General features: G+C 41.2%; 1 protein-coding gene across 1 annotated transcript in view; it reads left to right on the plus strand.

Annotated features, from left to right (window-relative positions):
* The window catches only part of LOC127007985 (kin of IRRE-like protein 1), a 77,711-nt gene that overhangs the window by 28,232 nt on the left and 26,979 nt on the right, over window positions 1-22,500 (plus strand). The window contains exons 2-3 of the mRNA XM_050879530.1: window positions 10,396-10,682; window positions 13,786-13,863. Coding sequence (XP_050735487.1) covers window positions 10,396-10,682; window positions 13,786-13,863 — 365 coding nt within the window. The remainder of the gene's footprint in view (window positions 1-10,395; window positions 10,683-13,785; window positions 13,864-22,500) is intronic.

Genomic DNA, 22,500 nt, shown 5'->3' on the forward strand with positions numbered 1-22,500 from the left:
TATGCGGATTTTTTTATATATAAGAGTAAAGGAAAGAGAGAAAAGGGAACTGCCTCTCTTTACTTTTGTTATATATTTAATAAAGAGAGAAAAGGAGGAAGAAAAGACGTGGAGGAAAAGAAGAGGGAATGTATAATTAAAGAAGAGGAGGGATTAGAAAGAAGAACGAGGAGGAAAAAGAAGTAGGAATGTATAAATGAGGACAAGGAGGAATTAGAAAGGAGGAGGAGGAGGACAAAAAGTAAAAGAAGAGGGAACCGAAGAGAGGAAAAGAGGAAAAGAGGAAAATTAAAATGAAGAACGAGGAGGAGGAGGAGGAGGACAAAAAGTAAAAGAAGAGGGAACCGAAGAGAAGAAGAGAGGAAAAGAGGAAAATTAAAATGAAGAACGAGGAGGAGGAGGAGGATGAGGACAAAAAGTAAAAGAAGAGGAAACCGAAGAAAGGAAGAGAGGAAAAGAGGAAAATTAAAATGAAGAGTGAGGAGGAAAACAAGTAACACAAAAGGGGAAAAAAGGGAAAGGGAAGAAATCAGAGACGGTAAAAATGGGGAAAACAAGGAAAACAAAAACAAATAGAAAGAAGGAGGAGGAGGAAAGCACAGAAGGAAGAGAGACAAAAGAGGAAGAGGATGAAGATTAGGGAGGAAGAAGAAGAAGAAGAAGAGGAAGAAAGCAGATAAATATTGAGAATAGGGAAAACAGAAACAGGGAGAGCGAGAGAGAGGAAGGAGGAAGAGGATGAAGGAAGAGAAGGAGACACAGAGAAGAAGAAGTTAGAGGAAGAGGAAGAAGAGGAAGAAGAAGAAGAAGAAGAAGAAGAAGAAAGCAGATATATTGAGAGAACACGGAAAACAAACAAAAAAAGGGAGAGCGAGAGAGAGAAGGGAGGAAGAGGATGAAAGCAGAGGAGACACAGAGAAGAAGAAGTTAGAGGAAGAGGAAGAAGAGGAGGAAGAGGAAGAGGAAGAGGAAGAGGAGGAGGACAAATAACAACAAAACCAGACAAGCGTGTGATGCCATAAATACACTTAGTCGAATAATATCATGATCGTTCTTTTATTACAGAGAGAGAGAGAGAGAGAGAGAGAGAGAGAGAGAGAGAGAGAGAGAGAGAGAGAGAGAGAGAGAGAGAGAGAGAGAGAGAGAGAGAGAGAGAGAGAGAGACGGGGCGGGAGCGAGAGAGGTGTAGTATATTGCTATTTGCGGGTGGAATGAGCATTCAATAATAACCGTCCAAGTCTAGTTTCCCAGCTGTGATTACGTGTGTGTGTGTGTGTGTGATAAACAGAGAAGCACTAGAACACACACACACACACACACACACACACACACACACACACACACACACACACACACACACACACACACACACACACACACACACATAAATCCTCGATAATCACACCTTGGGCGGAACAGGGAATGATCAGCGCATATTTTACCTTAATTAACTTTGATCAATCCCGGAGAGAGAGAGAGAGAGAGAGAGAGAGAGAGAGAGAGAGAGAGAGAGAGAGAGAGAGAGAGAGAGAGAGAGAGAGAGAGAGAGAAAGGGGGGGACTGCGATAAATTCTCTATTCATGGTTATTGCCACATTAAAGCGATGGATCCCAAACGCCCATGATTGATTTTACTTTATTTTCTTTACTTTATTTTTTACTTTTTCTTTACTTTTTTCTTTATTTTTACTTTTTTCTTGACTTTTTTTCTTTACTCTTTTCTTTATATTTTACTTTTTATTTACTTTTTTCTTTACTTTTTCTTTTTTACTTTTTTCTTAACTTTTTTCTTTACTTTTCTATATTTTTTTCTTCTTTTCTTTACTTATTTTTTACTTTTTTTCTTGTTTAAACCGAGTGTTGCGTATTTTTTGTTTGTTTTTGTTGTTGTTGTTTATCTTTGTGTGTCTGTCTGTCTCTGTCACACACACACACACACACACACACACACACACACACACACACACACACACACATTCTTCAAGCCTTCACCAGCAAATATTAACATTCTCTCTTTCCTCCTCCTCCTCCTCCTCCTCTTCCTCCTCCTCCTACTCCTCCTCCTCTTCCTCCTCCTCCTCCTCCTTTAACACGCATTGTGCTGCCAGTAAAATTCCTCTTCCTTGTTATTTGAAGGTGAGGTAAACACGACTAACACGCCTCCTCCTCCTCCTCCTCCTCCTCCTCCTCCTCCTCCGCCTCCTTCATCTCATCCTCATTATCTTCTTCATTTTCCCTTTTGTCTCTCTTCATTTTCTTCCCCTTTTTTTCCATTATCTCAACCTCTTTATTTTCTTATCTTTTTTTTATCTTACTTTTTATCTATCGTCTTTTTTCCTTACTCTTCTTCCCTCGTTTATTCCTTTCTACTTCACCTTCTCCTTCTTCTCCTTCTCCTTTTTCTTCTTTTTCTCCTCTTCATTTTCCTCATTCGTTCATTCCTGCTTTCTACTTTAACTTCTCCAGCTCTTCCCTTTTCGCAATGTTTCCTCCTCCTCCTCCTCCTCCTCCTTTTCCTTCTCTTTCTCGTATTCATTTTCCTCATTCATTCTTTCTTGCTTTCTCCTTTAACTTCTCCTTCTCCTCCTCCTCCTCCTCCTCCTCCTCCTCCTTCTCCTCCTCCTCTTCCTCTTCCTGCGTAGCTTTCAGGGTAAATACTTCAATGGATCTTATAATGCAGAGGAGAAGCACTCACTCACTCACCCCCACCTCCTCCTCCTCCTCCTCCTCTTCCTCCTACTCCTCCTCTCTTACCTCCTCCTCCTCCTCCTCCCTCTACTTATGCTTGCTTCTCCCTCCCTCTGACACTCCTTTTATTCTCTTTCTTCTCTTCTATTTTTTATTTACCTTCGTATCTTACACTTCTATCTTTTTTTCCTTTTCATCTCCTTTCTCTCTCTTTAGCCTCCCCTTTCTTATACTTCAAGCCTGTTTTTATTTTTATTTTTCAAGCCAACGTTTTTTTTTAAGCTTGTTTTTTTCCTTTTTTTCAAGCCTATGTTTTTTCTTTTTCAAGCCTGGTTTTTTTTTCAAGCCTGTTTTTTTTTTCCTTTTTCAAGCCTGTTTTTTTTTCCTTTTTCAAGCCTGTTTTTTTCATTTTTCAAGCCTGTTTTTTTTCCTTTTTCAAGCCTGTTTTTTTCTCTTTTTTCAAGCCTGTTTTTTTTCCTTTTTCAAGCCTGTTTTTTCTCTTTTTTCAAGCCTGTTTTTTTCTCTTTTTTCAAGCCTGTTTTTTTCTCTTTTTTCAAGCCTGTTTTTTTTCCTTTTTCAAGCCTGTTTTTTTTCCTTTTTCAAGCCTGTTTTTTTCTCTTTTTCGCCTGTTTTTTCCTTTCGCCTGTTTTTTTCCTTTTCGCCTATGTTTTTTTCTTTTTTCGCTTCATATATTTTTTCTTTTCCTATATGTTTCCCTCTTTCATTCTCTCTTTCCTCTTTTGTTCTTTATCTTCTTTAACATTTAACACCTTTCTTTTCTTCTTCCTTCACGTTGTTTCTTCTTCCTCTCTATCTACCTCCTTTATTCTCTCTTCTCTCTTCTACATTCTCTCTTTTACTCTCCTCTCCTTCTTTTATCAATCAATTCCTATTCCTCTGTTCTTTCCCCTTTATCTCTCTCTCTATCTCCCTCCTTCTCCATCTATCTTCATCTCCCATCCTTCACTAACTTCCTCCTCCTCCTCCTCCTCCTCCTCCTCCTTCTTCTCTTGCCTCTTCTCTCCTCTTATTCCTCTTACAGTCCTTTCTTACCCTGTGCCTCTTAACTCCTCTCTCTCTCTCTCTCTCTCTCTCTCTCTCTCTCCCTTCACTCCTCTTCCTCCTCCTCCTCCCCTGTCCTTCTTTCTTCCATTCTCCTTCTTACTCTTTCTCTCCTCCTCCTCCACCTCCTCCTTCAGGCGTACCCAAAGGCGCCGAAACTTGGCCTTCCGAGTTTCCTTCTGCAGACGAGGAGGAGGAGGAGGCGGAGGAGGAGGAGGAGGAGGAGGCGGCTGTTGTCTTCTACGCCCTCGGTTCACCTTGTTAACATGACACCTGCAGAAGGAGGAGGAGGAGGAAGAGGAGGAAGAGGAGGAGGAAGAGGGGGGAGAATAAACAGGGGATGGAAGAGAGAGGGAACGACGCAGAGTGGAATAGAGAAAGTAAATATAAAAAAGTGGGGAGGAGGAGGAGGAGGAGGAGGAGGAGGAGGAGGAAAATGATAAGGATGAATAGGATAAGAAGGAGGGCCCGGAGAAATATGAATAAAGTGAGGATAAAAGGCAGGATGATAAGGAAGAGGAGGAGGAGGAGGAGGAGGAGGAGGAGGAGGAGAGATAAGAGCTTCAGAAGAAGGTAAAAGAAGCATATAATTTTACTTTTTTTTATCATTTTCAAAGCATATATTTATTCTATTTAATTTCGCATCTTCAAGGTTTTCTTTTTCCTATGTTTTTGTAACACTTCATTTTATCTGAAGCTTTTTTTCTTCTTCTTTTTCAAGCCTATAAGTTTTTTTTTCTTTTTAAGCCCATTCATGTTTTTTTCTTTTTACTTATATGTTTTTTCGTCATTCTTCTCTTCCTTCACTTGTCCTCCTCCTCCTTGCCCTCTTTTTCTTCTATTATCTTGCTTCTTGTCCTCCTCTACTTCTCTGCATTTTCCTCATTTTTCACTTTCTTCTCCTCTTTGTTCTCCTCTTTGTCCATCTCTTTTTCCCCTTTTCCTTTTCCTCTTCTTTTTCTTTGTCTATATGTTTTTTATTTATTGTTTTCAGCTAATATTTCTTTGCTTGTTACTTCACCTTAACACTAACCTCATAACTTATATAACGAAATCTTAACACTAATCTCATAAAGTACCGGTAACGAAATATTAACACTAATTTCATAAAGTAACTAAATCTTAACACTAATCTCATAAAGTAACAATCTTAACACTAATCTCATAAAGTAACTAAATCTTAACACTAATCTCATAAAGTAACTAAATCTTAACACTAATCTCATAAAGTAACTAAATCTTAACACTAATCTCATAAAGTAACTAAATCTTAACACTAATCTCATAAAGTAACTAAATCTTAACACTAATCTCATAAAGTAACTAAATCTTAACACTAATCTCATAAAGTAACTAAATCTTAACACTAATCTCATAAAGTAACTAAATCTTAACACTAATCTCATAAAGTAACTAAATCTGAACACTAATCTCATAAAGTAACTAAATCTTAACACTAATCTCATAAAGTAACTAAATCTTAACACTAATCTCATAAAGTAACTAAATCTTAACACTAATCTCATAAAGTAACTAAATCTTAACACTAACCTCATAAAGTAACTAAATCTTAACACTAATCTCATAAGGTCACTAAATCTTAACACTAATCTCATAAAGTAACTAAATCTTAACACTAATCTCATAAAGTAACTAAATCTTAACACTAATCTCATAAAGTAACTAAATCTTAACACTAATCTCATAAAGTAACTAAATCTTAACACTAATCTCATAAAGTAACTAAATCTTAACACTAATCTCATAAAGTAACAATCTTAACACTAATCTCATAAAGTAACTAAATCTTAACACTAATCTCATAAAGTAACTAAATCTTAACACTAATCTCATAAAGTAACTAAATCTTAACACTAATCTCATAAAGTAACAATCTTAACACTAATCCCATAAAGTAACTTGATCTTAACACTAATCCCATAAAGTAACTAAATCTTAACACTAATCCCATAAAGTAACTTGATCTTAACACTAATCCCATAAAGTAACTAAATCTTAACACTAATCTCATAAAGTAACTAAATCTTAACACTAATCTCATAAAGTAACAATCTTAACACTAATCTCATAAAGTAACTAAATCTTAACACTAATCCCATAAAGTAACTAAATCTTAACACTAATCTCATAAAGTAACTAAATCTTAACACTAATCCCATAAAGTAACTTGATCTTAACACTAATCCCATAAAGTAACTAAATCTTAACACTAATCTCATAAAGTAACTAAATCTTAACACTAATCTCATAAAGTAACTAAATCTTAACACTAATCTCATAAAGTAACAATCTTAACACTAATCTCATAAAGTAACAATCTTAACACTAATCTCATAAAGTAACTAAATCTTAACACTAATCTCATAAAGTAACTAAATCTTAACACTAATCTCATAAAGTAACAATCTTAACACTAATCTCATAAGGTCACTAAATCTTAACACTAACCTCATAAAGTCGTTAAATATGTGTTCGCAAGAAGCCAACACACTTTATATTCAACAACTCCATCCTCAAAAGCATGTAAATCAGAGTGCGTTAGGTCATACTTCTCTCATTTCCCAACCTCGCTCCTCACCTCCCCCCTCCTCACCTCCCCCTTAGCACCACGATCCTCCCCCTCCCCTCCACCCCCTCCTAAACACCCCGGCACCAAATAAATATAAAATGACATTTGTCAGACTTGCATCATCGACCTTCTCCTCCTCCATCTCCTCTTCCTCCTCCTCCTCCTCCTCTTCCTCCTTCTTCTTTACCTGGTCTTCGTTCTTCCCTCCCTCATTCCATTCCCCTTTTTCCCTTCTTCCCCCCGTCGAGAGAGAGAGAGAGAGAGAGAGAGAGAGAGAGAGAGAGAGAGAGAGAGAGAGAGAGAGAGAGAGAGAGAGAGAGAGAGAGAGAGAGAGAGTGTTTCGTGAATGGTCTATCGAGCGTAAATTCACCACATCTGATATATGGGAGTAAGAAGAAGAAGAAGAAAAGAAGAAGAAGAAGAAGAAGAAGAAGAAGAGGGGGAAGAAGAAGAAGAAAGAGGAAGGAGGCATACATACTTCTTCCAGGCTCTAAATGTTCAATGGCGTCAAACTCTTGTGAGCGACACGGACTCAACTCACAATATATATGACAACTCTAAACCCTACCTCTGTACCCCCCCACTGCACCCTTTCTCTGTACCCTGACACTGTACCCTGGCAATACTACGACTCCCTGTCTCTCTCTGTCCTTCTGCCACTCTGCTACGTGTCTCATTCGTGGTAAGGAAGGAAGGAAGGAAGGGAAGTGAAGGGAGGGGAGGGGAAGGTGAGGAAAATGAAGGGGAAGGTGTGAGGAAAGGGAGGGAGGCAGTATGGAGGGAAAGGAAGGGTTAAGGGAAGAATGGAGTGAAAAGATGTAGGATTGAATGGAGGAAGAAAGGATGGAAGGATAAAAGGAGGGAAGGAAGGTAAGCATAAAGTAGAGAGGGGAGAAAGAGAAGAAGTCAAGGAAGGAAGGAAAAGAGAAAGGAAGAAAAGAAGGAAGGCAGAAAGTCGGTGTAGAAGGAAGAAAGGAAGGAAATAACAAAGGAGAGAGAGAGAGAGAGAGAGAGAGAGAGAGAGAGAGAGAGAGAGAGAGAGAGAGAGAGAGAGAGAGAGAGAGAGAGAGAGAAACCATAGCTCAGGTGAAGTAGAGAGGAAGAGAAAGGAAGAAATATTGTCACACTTCTCTTACTTCTACTCCCTCTTCTTCCCCTCCTCCTCCTCCTCCTCCTCCTCCTAAACCCCCCACCACCAAATAAATATGAAACGACATTTGTCAAGTTTGCATCATCGACCTCTTCCTCCTCCTCCTCCTCCTCTTCCTCCTCCATTCCTGCCTCTCCTCCTCCTTATGTCATTCCCTCTTTCGCTTTCTCCTCCTTTTCCTTCCTCCTCCTCCTTCATTCCCTCTCATTCTCACTCCTTACCTCCACACACACACACACACACACACACACACACACACACAAAACAGAGCAACACTTACCTTTAATTCACATCTTCGTCATTTCCCAGCAACACTACACAACACAACACAACGCAAAAACACGCAACACACCCGTAACCGCAACTCAAAGCACAGAATTCTCGCAACACGTGGCCGCCCAGCTTATGTAAACAAACCCGCCGATGATTGACACGACGGCCGACAGGGGGCAGGGCGGGTTGTGGTGGTGGTGGTGGTGGTTACGCGCCAAATTTGAATTCTATAAAGACGTTTCTAGTTCATTTCTAAGCTTGAGTTATCGTTATTGTTGTTAGGTTTTGTATTAGTGTTATCTTTTCCATCTTCTATCACTACTTCCTATCTTCTTCTATCCCTTTCTTTCCTTCCTTCCCCTGTACTGTCTCGCATCTTCATCCTAATTCCTTCGTTCTTCTTTCCCTGCTTTTCCAATGTTTTCACTCACTTCTGCCTCTCTCTTTCCTTCCTCTCTGGTTCGTCATTTTCCCCTTTCCCTCTTCTTCCTACTTATTCATCTTTTCTTTTATTTTTCCTCCCTTCATCATTCTTCCCTCCTCCTTCTTTCTCCCTCCTTTCACTTTCCTTATCTTTGTGCCAGGTGAAGAGAGAGAGAGAGAGAGAGAGAGAGAGAGAGAGAGAGAGAGAGAGAGAGAGAGAGAGAGAGAGAGAGAGAGAGAGAGAGATAGAGAGATAGAGAGAGAGAGAGAGAGAGAGAGAGAGAGAGAGAGAGAGAGAGAGAGAGAGAGAGAGAGAGAGAGAGAGAGAGAGAGCAACAGGGCGCGTCTCCTTCAGACATATGATGCAACACACAGGCGACAACACAAGCAAGACACACAGCGCAACACAAACGGAAACAGCACGAGACAAATGATGCAACACAAGATATACGATGCAAGACAACACAAAGCACCTTAGGACTTACGAGATCTGACACCCCCGGACACTTGACGCAATACATAGCAACACAAGACACACTACGCTGTCCTCCCCAACCTCTCTCTCTCCCTCCCTTGCCTTGATCCCTCCTTCTACCCTCTACTATAAAGCTCTCCTACCCCCCCTCCCCCATAAGCACCCCACCACAATCACTCCCCCTACCCCACACAACACCTCCCACCCACAATACCTACTCCCTACAATACCCCATACCCTCCCCTCCACAACACCCACAACGCAACCCTCCCCACACTCACGCACACACAAACACACACAGGAGCAGATAGTAGCGGGCTTTTTGTTCATTATTTTGTTTTTTTACGCCTTTGAACTGTCTCCTCTGCTGTAAAACACACACACACACACACACACACACACACACACACACACATCATCACCACCAACAACAACAAAAAAAAAAATCCCCCCAGACTCATGTAAAATAAAGCGAGAAACGATATATTTTTTTTAAATTCACACACAAAAAAAAAAAAACACAAACACCCCCCCCCCCCCCCCACACACACACAGGCATCCTCAGTTTACAAGCCGGATATCAAATGAAGCGAATAAGTAACGGTACACCAAGTCCGGATAAAGCGAAACATAATCGGAGAACCGGCTGGCTTATTCCGCGTGATCGGGGTTGGCTGGCGTATCCCGCAGCGGCCAGGTGGGTATATAACAGGTATCCGTTACATTAATTAGCAGAACCACCTATCCACGTAACATAAAGTGCAGGTAATGTGACGCTGCGCTCAGGTGCTTCGCTTTGCTCGCCCGGGATCAGGTTACGCGTGTGTGAGTGTGTGAGAGATCAAGCGTATTCACCTCCTCTAAGCATTCTTCTGTGATTTGATTCCGTGCAGCCCTCCACTGATTTACCTGCCTCTACCTGAACTGTACATGCAAATAGATAGACTCGATATGTATGGATAGATAGATAGAGACAGAGAGCCCTCCACTGATTTACCTGCCTCTACCTGAACTGTACATGCAAATAGATAGACTCGATATGTATGGATAGATAGATAGAGACAGAGAGCCCTCCACTGATTTACCTGCCTCTACCTGAACTGTACATGCAAATAGATAGACTCGATATGTATGAATAGATAGATAGAGACAGAGAGCCCTCCACTGATTTACCTGCCTCTACCTGAACTGTACATGCAAATAGATAGACTCGATATGCATGGATAGATTGATAGATAGATAAATATGTAGGAAGAGAGAGAGAGAGAGAGAGAGAGAGAGAGAGAGAGAGAGAGAGAGAGAGAGAGAGAGAGAGAGAGAGAGAGAGAGAGAGATAGAGAGAGAGAGAGAGAGAGAGAGAGAGAGAGAGAGAGAGAGAGAGAGAGAGAGAGAGAGAGAGAGAGAGAGAGAGAGAGAGAGAGAGAGAGAGAGAGAGAGAGATGGACAGATAAAGAGAGATAGGTCGAAAAATTAAGAGAAAATTAAGGAAAATCATAATTCAATAAAAGATATATGAATGTAAAAAAAAAAAAAAAATCTACATAAAAAAGCAACTAAAGGAAAATAAAATCGTATGTATGTATGTTTATGTATATGCCTCTACGTAAATTTAAGACGATGTGGAAGAGAATGTATGCATCCACGTATGAATGTATGTGTAAGTATATATCTATGTATGTGTGTATTCTAATATGTACGTTCATCCGATATGTATATGTCTGTATGTTCATTTCAGGCGGCATGGAGGAGACTACTGAAGGAGGAGGAGGAGGAGGAGGAGGAGGAAGAACAAACAACGAAGACGGAGGAGGCGAGGTAGCGGTGGTGGTGTCAAGATCTGAGCGTCAGGTGTTGCCGCGCGAGGACCTGGGCGCGGGGGAGAGAGAGGAGCCGCGCATCACCTGGGGCCACGCCAACACCAACACGGCCTTCTTCAGGGAGGACGCGCCCACCAACGTGACAGCCATCGTGGGGCACAAGGCGTCGCTGCCCTGCCATGTGGTCAACCTCGGCAAGAAGGAGGTGAGGAGGGGGAAAGCAGGGGAAGGAAGGGGAAAGGGAAGAGGGGAAGAGAGAGGAAGGGAAGGGGAAAGGAAGAGGGTAAGAAAGAGAGGAAGGAAGGGGAAAGGAAGAGGGAAGAGAGAGAGGAAGGAAGGGAAGAGGGGAAGAAAGAGAGGAAGGAAGGGAAAGGAAGAGGGAAGAAAGACAGGAAGGAAGGGGAAAGGAAGAGGGGAAGAGAGAGGAAGGGGAAAGGGAAGAGGGGAAGAAAGAGAGGAAGGAAGGGAGGAAGAGGGAAGAAAGAGAGGAAGGGAAGGGAAAGGGAAGAGGGAAGAAAGACAGGAAGGAAGGGGAAAGGAAGAGGGAAGAAAGAGAGGAAGGAAGGAAAATAAGGAGAGGTAGGGAGAAGGGGAAAGCAAGGGTAAGAAGGAGGTGAGGAAGGGGAAAAAGGGGGAAAGGAAGGGGAAAGGGAAGAGGGGAAGAGAGAGAAAGAGGAAGGGAAAATAAGGAAAAGGGGAGAGGTAAGGGGAAGAGGAAAGCAAGGGTAAGAAGGAGGTGAGGAAAGGGAGGAGGGGAAGAAGGGAGGGAACAAAGAGGAGAAAGGGTCTATGAAAGGGAAGGTAAGATTGGCAGAAGAGAGGAAGAAAGGGAGAAATGGGAAGGGAGTAGTTGACGAGAGGAAAGGTGTGTAAGGGAAGACCAGGAGAAGAGAGGAGGAAAGTTAGAAAGGGAAAGGGAATGGTAGGAAAAAGAGAAAGGTTTGTAAGAGCGAGGAAGAAAACGAGGAGAAAGGAAAATGGAAGAACTAGATGAGAGAAAGGTGTCTAGAGCTGGTGGAGAGGAAGAGAAAGTTATTCAAAGGTAAGGGAAAGCTAGCAGGAAAAGGGGAGAGGGAAGGGGGTTAAAGGAAAAGGGGAGAAAGGGGTTATGGAAGAAGCAGATAACAGAGAAAGGTGTCTAGAGCTGGTGGAGAGGAAGAGAAAGTTGTTCAAAGGTAAGGGAAAGCTAGCGAGAGAAGGGGAGAGGGAAGGGGGGTTAAGGGAAAAGGGAGAAAGGGGAGAAAGGGGGAATGGAAGAAGCAGATGACAGAGAAAGGTGTCTAGAGCTGGTGGAGAGGAAGAGAAAGTTGTTCAAAGGTAAGGGAAAGCTAGCAGGAAAAGGGGAGAGGGAAGGGGGGTTAAGGGAAAAGGGGAGAAAGGGGAGAATTGGGGAAGTAGGAGATGAGAGGGAAAGGTGTGTAGAGATGAATGTGGGAAAGAGAAAGGTATATAAGGTACAGAGAGGTGAGGAGGAGAAAGGGAAAGGGAAGCTGGATTAGTAAAAGTGATTGATGAAAGAGAAAGGTCAGGTCAAGGGTCATGGGAAGGGTATTTCACGGCCTAGGTGTGTTGCGAGAGTGAGAGAAGCAACACAAACACTATCCCCTGACCTACATGTGTTGCGAGAGTGAGAAACGCAACACAAACAGACCAACAGCAAAACAAACACAGGTGATAGACAGAGGGAAAGGTGAGTTTGAGGGTCATGGGAAAGGTATCTCAGGCCCTAGATGTGTTGCGACAGTCTGAAAAGCAACACAAACACTATCCCTTGACCTATGTGTGTTGCGAGAGAGAGAAACACAACACAAACACACAAACAGAAACACAAACCACAGAGCAACACAAACACTACCCTTGACCTACGTGTGTTGCGAGAGAGAGAGAGAGAGAGAGAGAGAGAGAGAGAGAGAGAGAGAGAGAGAGAGAGAGAGAGAGAGAGAGAGAGAGAGAGAGAGAGAGAGAGAGAGAGAGAGAGAGAGAGAGAGAGAGAGAGAGAGAGAGAGAGAGAGAGAGAGAGAGAGAGAGAGAGAGAGAGAGAGAGAGAAACGCATCACAAACAGACCAACAACACCAACACACAGCCACAGAGAAACACAGCAACATACACAACAACAACAACAAAAACAACGGGCCGAGCAGACACATCCCTTGAAATCCCCTCGCCACGCATAAGGGCCATGCAGGTGCGTGAGTCACTAATGAGGCTGCAGGTGTGGGGGTAATGAGACAGGTGTATGAGGCACTAATGAGACGGCAGGTGGGAGGGAAAATGAGACAGGTGTGCGTGAGAGGTGATGAGAGGTGTGTTTGTGTGTGTAGGTGTGTGAGGTAAATTAGACAGGTATTAGGGCAGAAAGGAGTGTAAAGTTAGGTTAGGTTAGGTAAGGTAAGGTAAGGTTAGGTTAGGTTAGGTTAGGTTAGGTTAGGTTAGGTTAGGTTAGGTTAGGTTAGGTAAGGTAAGGTAAGGTAAGGTAAGGTAAGGTTAGGTTAGGATAGGTAGGGTTAGGTAAGGTAAGGTAATATGTGAGGTATATGGGACAGGTATGAGGTAAAGGGAAAGGTATGTGAGAGAAAGAGAAAGGTAAGGTTAGGTAAGGACAGGTTAAAATAGGTTAGAAGCATAAACGAAAAACATACATACATACATACATACAGACAGATAGACAGACGGACACACACAAAAAAAACATTCACTTAAACGGAGAGACAGACAAACACAGAGAAAATTAGGGTAGCTAGGTGTAGGTTAGTCAGGTAAGGTTAGGCTAGGTCAGGTTAGAGAGGTTAGGTTAGGTTCTCCTCCCGAAACTGACCTCTCTTTTTGGCCACTCCGTTGACCTCTATTCAGGAGCAGTAAGTAGCGGGATTTTTTTTTTTTCTTTACGCCCTTGAACTGTCTCCTTAGCTGTAAAAAAAAAAGAAAAAAAAGAAAAGAAAAGGTGTGTGAGGAAATAGAAGACAATGGAAAAAAGGATGGGAAGGGCGTGGAGAAGGGAACGTGTAGAAGGGGTGAAGGAAGGGGAAGGGGAGGGAAGGAACAACGAAGAAGGGGTGAAGAAAGGGATGGGAAAAGAAGGGGAGAAGGAAACATAAAGAAGAAAGAAAATGATGGGGAGATAGATAGATAGATAGATAGATAAAGAGAGAGAGAGAGAGAGAGAGAGAGAGAGAGAGAGAGAGAGAGAGAGAGAGAGAGAGAGAGAGAGAGAGAGAGAGAGAGAGAGAGAGAGAGAGAGAGAGAGAGAGAGAGAGAGAGAGAAAAAGAGACAGGTGTGTGAGATAATGACAGGTGTGTTTCTCTACAGGTGTCGTGGATCAGACAGCGCGACCTGCACATACTGACCGTGGGAATCTACACTTACACCAGCGACGACAGGTTCAAGGTGAGTGTGTGTGTGTGTGTGTGTGTGTGTGTGTGTGTGTGTGTGTGTGTGTGTGGTAGAGAAAAAAAAACATAAACAGACCAAAACAAATGATCGTACTAAGGAATACACAAGAAGATTTACACACACACACACACCCACACACACACACACACACACACACACACACACACACACACACACACACACACACACACACACATGCGAATTTAATTAACCTTTACAACGAGCCTACAAGGACACCTGCATATATAATTAGCGTCCGAAGTCATTAGCCGAGGATACACACACACACACACACACACACACACACACACATACACACACACACACACACACACACACATCATCCCATACAGAGGTGGGATTATGCATGATCATTACATTGAATGATACGAGAGAGAGAGAGAGAGAGAGAGAGAGAGAGAGAGAGAGAGAGAGAGAGAGAGAGAGAGAGAGAGAGAGAGAGAGAGAGAGAGAGAGAGAGAGAGAGAGAGAGAGAGAGAGAGAGAGAGAGAAATACATACATACATACATTCATACATACATAGCGACAGACAGACAGACAAACAGACAGACAAACAGGGAATTTAAACGAAGAGACACAGACAGACAAACAGACAGGAAAATACAGAGAAACAAATACAGGCAGAAATTGAACAGCCAAAGCCAACCATATACAAACAAACAAACAAGCAAACTATAAATAAATAAACAAACACAAACTTAGCAGAAAAACAAAACAAAAAATAAGAAGAAAAAAAACATGTAAATCCGCTTATATAAATGATATCAAATATTTATAACTTTTTCTTTTTTTGCATGTCATTAAATTCTTTCCTTGATCCTTTCCTTTTTTTTCTTTATTTATATTTTTTTCTTCTTTTCTTATCTCTTTAATCTTCGTCATCATCTTCTTATCTTCTCTTATCCTCCCCATCAATATCATCATTCTACTTTCTTCTTCTTATCTAACATTATTTTTTGTACATCATTATTTTTTTGCTTCGTCATTTCCTTTCTTTTTTCTACATTTCTTTTCTTATCTCTTTAATCTTTGTCATCATCTTCTTATCTTTTCTTATCCTCCCCCTCATCATCATCATTCTACTTTCTTCTTCTTATCTAATATTATTTTTTGTACATCATTATTTTTTTGCTTCGTCATTTCCTTTCTTTTTTTCTACATTTATTTTCTTATCTCTTTAATCTTTGTCATCATCTTCTTATATTTTCTTATCGTCCCCCTCATCATCATCATTCTACTTTCTTCTTCTTATCTAATATTATTTTTTGTATATCATTATTTTTTTCCTTCGTCGTTTCCTTTCTTTTTTATTTACATTTTTTAGTTATCTCTGTAATCTTTGTCATCATTTTCTTATCTTCTTTAATCTTCCCCACCATCATCATCATCATTCTGCTTCCTTCTTCTTCTTATCTATCCTCGTCTTTCTCTCCCCTCTTTATCGCATTATCTGCTTCACCAATCCCAAACATTACTTCCATTATCATTATTGTTATTACTATTATTACTCTCTCTCTCTCTCTTTCTCTCTCCATTATGTTCCCTCTTTTATTCTCTCTCCTTCATCTATCTCCCTTTTCTCTCCCTCCATTACCTCCTCTTCTTCTCAATACGCTTCCCTTCCATTTCTTATTCCTACTTCCTCCTTCATCCTCCTCCGCCTCCTCCTTCTTTTGTAACTCCCATCCGTCTCGATCCTCTTCTCTCCATCTTTATCTTTCTTCCTACTCCTTTCTGAATGTTTCCTCCTCTCTTTGATTTTCCTCTATCTATCTATCTCTTGTTATTTATTCTCCTTGTGTTCTTTCCTTCTTTTCTTTGTGTATTTGTCTGCCTGTCTGTCTGTCTGTCTTTCTGTCTGTCTGTCTATTTCCTGTTTGTCTGTCTGTCTGTCTGTCTATTTCTGTCTGTTTGTGAGTCTATCTGTCTGTGTGTCTGTTTTCATTTGTCTCTTTCCAATACACAAACACAAACACCTACACACACACACACACACACACACACACACACACACACACACACACACACACACACACACACACACACACACACGTACACGCACCTCCCTGACCCCACCCCACCCCGCCACCCACCCACTACATACATCATTCATCATAGCAAGAAAAAAAAAACAAGAAAAAAAACAGCATCATAAATTTTACCCCAAACACGTTAGAGACATGCACAAAAAAAAAAACTAAAAAAACGACAAAAAAAAAACACGCAGACTCGACTGGAAATTGAAGGGCAGAAGCGATAACAGGAATGCAAAAAAAAAAAAAAGAAAACGAAGAGGAGGAGGAAGAAAAAGAGGAAGAGGAGGAAGAAAGAAAAAAAAATTGCAATATATATATAAATCCATCCCCTTGAAAGTTAATTAGGAGAGAACTGTGTTGTGGAAGTTTGAGGAGCGAGAAAAATTTAAACAGAATAAAAAAAATCTTGCCAGACCTTCTTTTTAAGTCTTCCGGTAATAAATTTTTCATAAAGTTGCAATGTTACGAGGAGGAGGTGAGTGGGAGGCTCGTTGAAGAGGAGGAGGAGGAGGAGGAGGAGGAGGAGGAGGGAAGGGATGGAAGGCTGAGGGAAGGGAAAGGAGGGAAATGATAAAGGAAAGGGAGGGATGAGAAAAGGGAGTGAGGGATTGAAAGAGGAAAGGAATGAATGAAGGAAAGAAGAAAGGAAGGAAAGGGAAGAGGGAAAATAGGAAGAAAGGGAAGAAGGACAAAAGGAAGGAAGAAAAGAAAGAAAGAAGGAAGAAGGAAGGAAGGAAGGAAGGAAAAAGCTGCGATGTTATGAGGAGGAGGTGAGTGGGAGGCTCGTTGAAGAAGAGGAGGAGGAGGAGGAGGAGGAGAAAGAGGGAAGGGGATGGAGGAATGAGGGAAAGGAAGGGAGGGAAAGGATACAGGGAAGGGAGGAATGAGAAAAGGAAGAGAGGGAATGAAAGAGGAAAGGAATGAATGAATGAAGGAAGGAAGGAAGGAAAGGGAAGAGGGACAAAAGGAAGGAAGGAGAAAAAGAAGGAAGGACGGAAGAAAGTGTAGTAGAAAGGAGGAAAAAGAGAAGGAAGTGTATAAGGAAGAAGGAAAGGAAGGAAAGAAAGGCAGGAAAAAGGAAGAAAGTAAAAAAGAACAACAAACGGAAAAACAGAATAAACAAAAAGAGAAAGGAAGGAAAAACGAAAAACAACGAAATACAAAAAAAAAAAAAAAAAAAAATCCACACACAAAAAAAGAAAACAAGAAATATGACGTAAGAGATAACGAGATAATGAACTAAGGAGGAAGGAAAGAGGGAAGAGGGAAGGTGAAGGAGGAGAAAGAGAGAAAAAAAATGTCAGAAAGTTAGAGGGAAGGGAAAGAAAGAGTTACGAGAAGCAGGGAAACATTTATATCAAAACCACGAACCGAAAGACTATTTTTGGAGTGGGCGGGGAGGGGAGGAGGGGGGAAAGGGGAAGGAGGGGGGGAGAGGGAAGGGGAGGAGAAGGAAGGGGAGGAGAAGGAAGGAGGGAGGTAGAAGGGACACATAAGTCGGGGATAGAGAAAGGGAAGGGAGAAAAAGGAGCAGGGAGGGAGAGTATGAGGGAGAGTATGAGGGAAAGTATGAGGGAGAGTATGAGGGAGAGTATGAGAGAGAGAAAAAGAAGCAGGGAGAGTATGAGGGAGAGTATGAGGGAAAAAAAAGACCAGGGAGAGTATAAAGGAGAGTATGAGGGAGGAGAAAAATGAGCAGGAGGAATCTGAGAGAGGAGGAATATCCAGGGTATGAGAGAGAGAGACGTGGGGTAGGAGGGGTGTAGGGGGGAGGGGGGAGGGGGGGAAGGGAGGGGAGGGGGGGTTAGTCTGGGATAACTTCGGGTGTGAAAATCAAGGCGAGGGAAATCAAAGAAGGTCGGAAGGGAAAGGAAAGTTTGGATTCATTTGAGATGCACCGGGAAACCTAGTCAAATGGGGAGGGAGGGGATGGGGAAGGAGGTGTTTCTCTCTCATTTTTTTTTTTACTCTCTTGATGACTGATTTTTATTTTATTTTATTTCAATGAGGATTTTACTGTTTTGTTTCTATTTTTATTTATTTATTTTTCATTTTTTGACGCTTCAGATAATTTCACTTTCGTTTTTTTTTTTTTTTTTTTTTTACTTTATCAATTGTTGTGATTTTATTGATGATTTTTATTGATGATTTTTATTGATGATTTTTACTGATGATTTTTATTGATGATTTTCACTGATGATTTTACTGATGATTTTTATTGATGATTTTTATTGATGATTGTTATTGATGACTTCTATATACTGAGAAATTTTACTATATCTCATTTCCTCTCATTCATTTCCTTTTCTCCTCTTCTTCATTTCCTTTCCTCCTCTTCCTCATTCCCCTTCCTCCTCCCCTTCTCCCCACTCATTCCCCCTCTTCCTCCCCTCTACCCTTCCCTACCCACTCCTTTAAACCCACACCCTTTCCTCCCCTCCTCCTCTTCCTCATTCCCCTTCCTCCTCCTCCTTCTCCCCACTCATTCCCTCTTCCTCCCTCTACCCTTCCTACCCACCCTTTAAACCCAGACCCCTTTCCTTCCTCATTCTCCACCCCTTCCCTTCCCTCCTTATCTCCTCTCCCTACCTTCTCACCCTCCTCCATCCACCTCATTCTTTACCTCCTCACACCACTCATCTCCCCTTCCTCCTCCTCCTCCTCCTCCTCCTTCCCTTAATCCCCCCCCTTTTTCCTTTCCACTCCCTCAAACTCCCCCTCGCAACATATACACCTGTCCTGATGATCTCTTACCTGCCTCCCCCTTCCCTTCCCTTCCCTTTCCTTCCCTTCCCCACACACCTGTCTCCACTCTCCGCTAATTGGCCGCCCAGATACACGGCGCGGCACACAGGTGAGAAAAGTTAATTAAATGTGTTGATGTCAGGTGAGATGACGACGACCTTGTAATGGCCTTTATGAGAGGGATTTCACTTTCGTTTTCATTTTTTTTTTTTTTTTTTTTACTTTATTGATGACTGATTTTTATTTTATTTTATTGAGGATTTTACGGTTTTATTTCTATTTTTTTTCATTTGTTGACGCTTAGGATATTTCACTTTCGTTTTCATTATTTTTATTTTATCAATTAATGTGATTTTATTGATGATTTTATTGATGATTTTTATTGATGATTTCTATAGTGATGATTTTACTATATTTTTTTTCTATTTTTTGACGCTTCAGAGATTTCACTTTTATTTTTCAACTATGTCATTAATTGTTTTTATTTTATTGATTTTGTTGATGTAATTTTATTAACGATTTTACCATATTTCATTTTAGCTATTTTTTTTACACTTATTGTCTTTATAAAGTTGTGGTTTTCCTTTGTGATTGTGTTTAGTGGTGATGCTGGTGGTGGTGGAGGTGATGGTGGTGGTGGTGGTGGAGGTGATGGTGGTGGTGATGCTGGTGGTGGTGGTGGTGGAGGTGATGGTGGTGGTGGTGGTGATGCTGGTGGTGGTGGAGGTGATGGTGATGGTGGTGGTGGTGGAGGTGATGGTGGTGGTGATGGTGGCGGTGGTGGTGGTTGTAGTAGTGATGAAAATAGGGGTGATGGTAATGGTGATGGTTGTTGTTGTTGGTGGTGGTGGTGGTGGAGGTGGTGGTGGTTGTAGTAGTGATGAGGGGGGGGTAAACCAGGTGGTGATGATGAAAATAGTGATGATGGTAATGGTAATGTGATGGTGGTGGTGGTGGTGGTGATGGTGGTGGTGATGGTGGTGATGGGTGGTGGTGGTGGTAGTGATAAAAATAATGGTAATGGTAATGGTAATGGGGGGGGGGGGGTTAATCCACTTAGGAATAAAAGGATTAAAAAGAGAGAGAGAGAAAATGAGAGAAAAAAAAAAGTCTAAAGGCGGAGGAGAAAAAAGTAATGTAATGGCTTTGAGTTGCTTTACCTGATTGGGTGATGCGAAGAGGAGGAGAGGAGGAGGAGGAGGAGAAGGAGGAGGAGGAGGAGGAGGAGGAGGAGGAGGAGGAGGAGGAGAAGGAGGAGGCTGAATGATAAAAAAAAAAGATTGAAGCAAAAAGAAAACACGAAAGAAAAGAAGACTAACTAAAAAGAAAAAAAAGAAAAAGATAGACACGATAAGGAAAAAAATAAGGAAAAAATAAGCAGTTAAGCAAAAAAAAATGAAAAGAAAAAGAAAAGATGCTGATGATGATAATGATAATAATGATAATAATGATGATGATGATGATGAAAAGTGATACCATTCTTTTTTTACGTTCTGGAATAATAATAATAATAATAATAATAATAATAATAATAATAATAATAATAATAATAATAATAATAATAATAATAATAATAATAATAATAATAATAAAGCAAAAAATATTCCTCTACTTATACGATAATTATTCATACCACTCCGAGCCTCTGTGTGTGTGTGTGTGTGTGTGTGTGTGTGTGTGTGTGTGTGTGTGTGTGTGTGTGTGTGTGTGTGTGTACAACTTCGCTTTCCTTTGTATTTTGAAAAGATCTCGCGCAAATATTTGACGTGCCAATAACAAAAAAAAATATCCTGAATACATTTTTGAGACTAATAAAAATGATGGCAGGAAGAGCGAGCGAGAGGAGAGAAGAGAAGAGAGAAGAGAAGAGAAGAGAAGAGAGAAGAGAAGAGGAGAGAAGAGAGGAAAAAAGAAGAGAAAACACGAGAAAGATAAAACAAGACAGGATAAAAGAATGGAGATGAAGTAAAGAAGAAGAAGAAGAAGAGGAGGAAAAAATGAACGGAAATAGAAGGAAAAGATAAAGAAAAGAGAGAGAGAGAGAGAGAGAGAGAGAGAGAGAGAGAGAGAGAGAGAGAGAGAGAGAGAGAGAGAGAGAGAGAGAGAGAGAGAAGACAAGAGGAAACAGAACGAATGGCAAGCAAATCAAACACATACCAGAGGAGGAGGAGGAAGAAGAAGAAGAAGAAGAAGAAGAAGAGGAGGAGGAGGAGGAGGAAGAAGAGGAAGAGGAAAAAAAGACGAACACAAGGAGAGGAAAAAAAAAGATCAAGAGGAAAAGAGGAAGGCATGAGAGGAACGCGAGAAAGAGGAGGAAGAGGAGGAGGAGGAGGAGGAGGAGGAGGAGGAGTGACTGACAGCAGAAGGAGAGCATCAAACAGAAGAGCAAACAGGAAGAGGAGGAGGAGAAAAAGATGATGATGATGGGGAGGAAGTGGAAAAAGGAGGAGGAGGAGGAGGAAGAGGAAAAAGGTGGAATTGGTTAGGGAGGAAGGGAGGCTGAGGAGGGCAAGTCACCCGCCATGCACCTCCTATTTTTCTGCCTCCTCCTCCTCCTCCTCCTACTCCTACTCTTCGTCTCTTTCTCCTGCACTTCATCTATCTTTTCTTACTCTTTTTTTTTTACTTTTTCTTCTTCTTTTTCCTCATCTTCCTCTTCCTCCTTTTATTCCTAGTCCTCCTCCTCCTCCTCCTCCTCCTCGTTCTTCTCTTGTATATTCGTTCATCTCCTCATGATTTTTCCTTCTTCTTCTTCTCCTCCTGCTCCTCCTCCTCCTCCTCGTCTTCATCTTAACAGTGGCAGAATCAACACTCACAAAATATCAAACCAACATTTCACAAGACGCCGAAAAGACTCGCAACACGTTTTCTTTCTTTCTTACTTTTTAACGGAAACTAACACAAAAAAAACCCATTCCTACCAAATACCCCCAAAAAACAAAACAAATAAAGGTCATAATACCCCTTTGAGGATTCGGGTATAAGCAGCACTTCTCTTAACTTACCTGACCTTTACTAAGTGGCGCTTAAAGGGAAGGAGATTCGAACTGGAGGGAGGGAAGAGTTTGAGTAGGCTATCCTAGTACAAAACACCTGAACTCAAAGTAAAGAGAGAACAACCAGACAATAGTTGCATTAGCAGTCCCTTAAAGTGATCAGTTCAACCCCATCAGAAAAGTACAGAACAACCAGACAATCAGTTTAATAGTATAGTAACCCTTTAAAGTGATTCCCAACTCCCTTATTCTCAAACATTGCCAGAGGTGTACAATAACGATACCATCTCTATGCAATCAGGCAATCAGTTTAATAGTATAGTAACCCTTTTAAGTGGTTCCCAACTCCCTTATTCTCAAACATTACCAGACTTTCACAATAACGATACCATCTCTACGCAATCAGACAATCAGACATATAGTACAGTAACCCTTTAAAGTGATTCTCAACCCCCCCCCCCCCCATATTCTCAAGGATTTCGAGACTAACACAATAACGATACCATCTCCATGCAATCAGACAAATTGAGACAATCAGTTAAATAGTACAGTAACCCTTTAAATAGTTTTCAAGCCCAGGTTCTCAAGCGTTTCGGGGCTTATACAACAGCATTCGATAAGGCTTCCGTTGTGTTATTATTGCCATGGGTAGTTTTGTGAGACTTTGACAAGGCTTCTCTTTTTTTTTTTTACAACAAAGGAGACAGCTCAAGGGCACACAAAAAAGGAAACAATAAAAAAAAAGCCCGCTACTCGCCGCTCCTAAAAAAAATAATCAAAAGAGTCCAGATTCAACAGGGACATAGGCAAAAACTGGTTCACTAACAGATTG

Source organism: Eriocheir sinensis, chromosome 36 (genome assembly GCF_024679095.1).
Source record: "Eriocheir sinensis breed Jianghai 21 chromosome 36, ASM2467909v1, whole genome shotgun sequence".
NCBI classification, from domain to species: Eukaryota; Metazoa; Arthropoda; class Malacostraca; order Decapoda; family Varunidae; genus Eriocheir; species Eriocheir sinensis.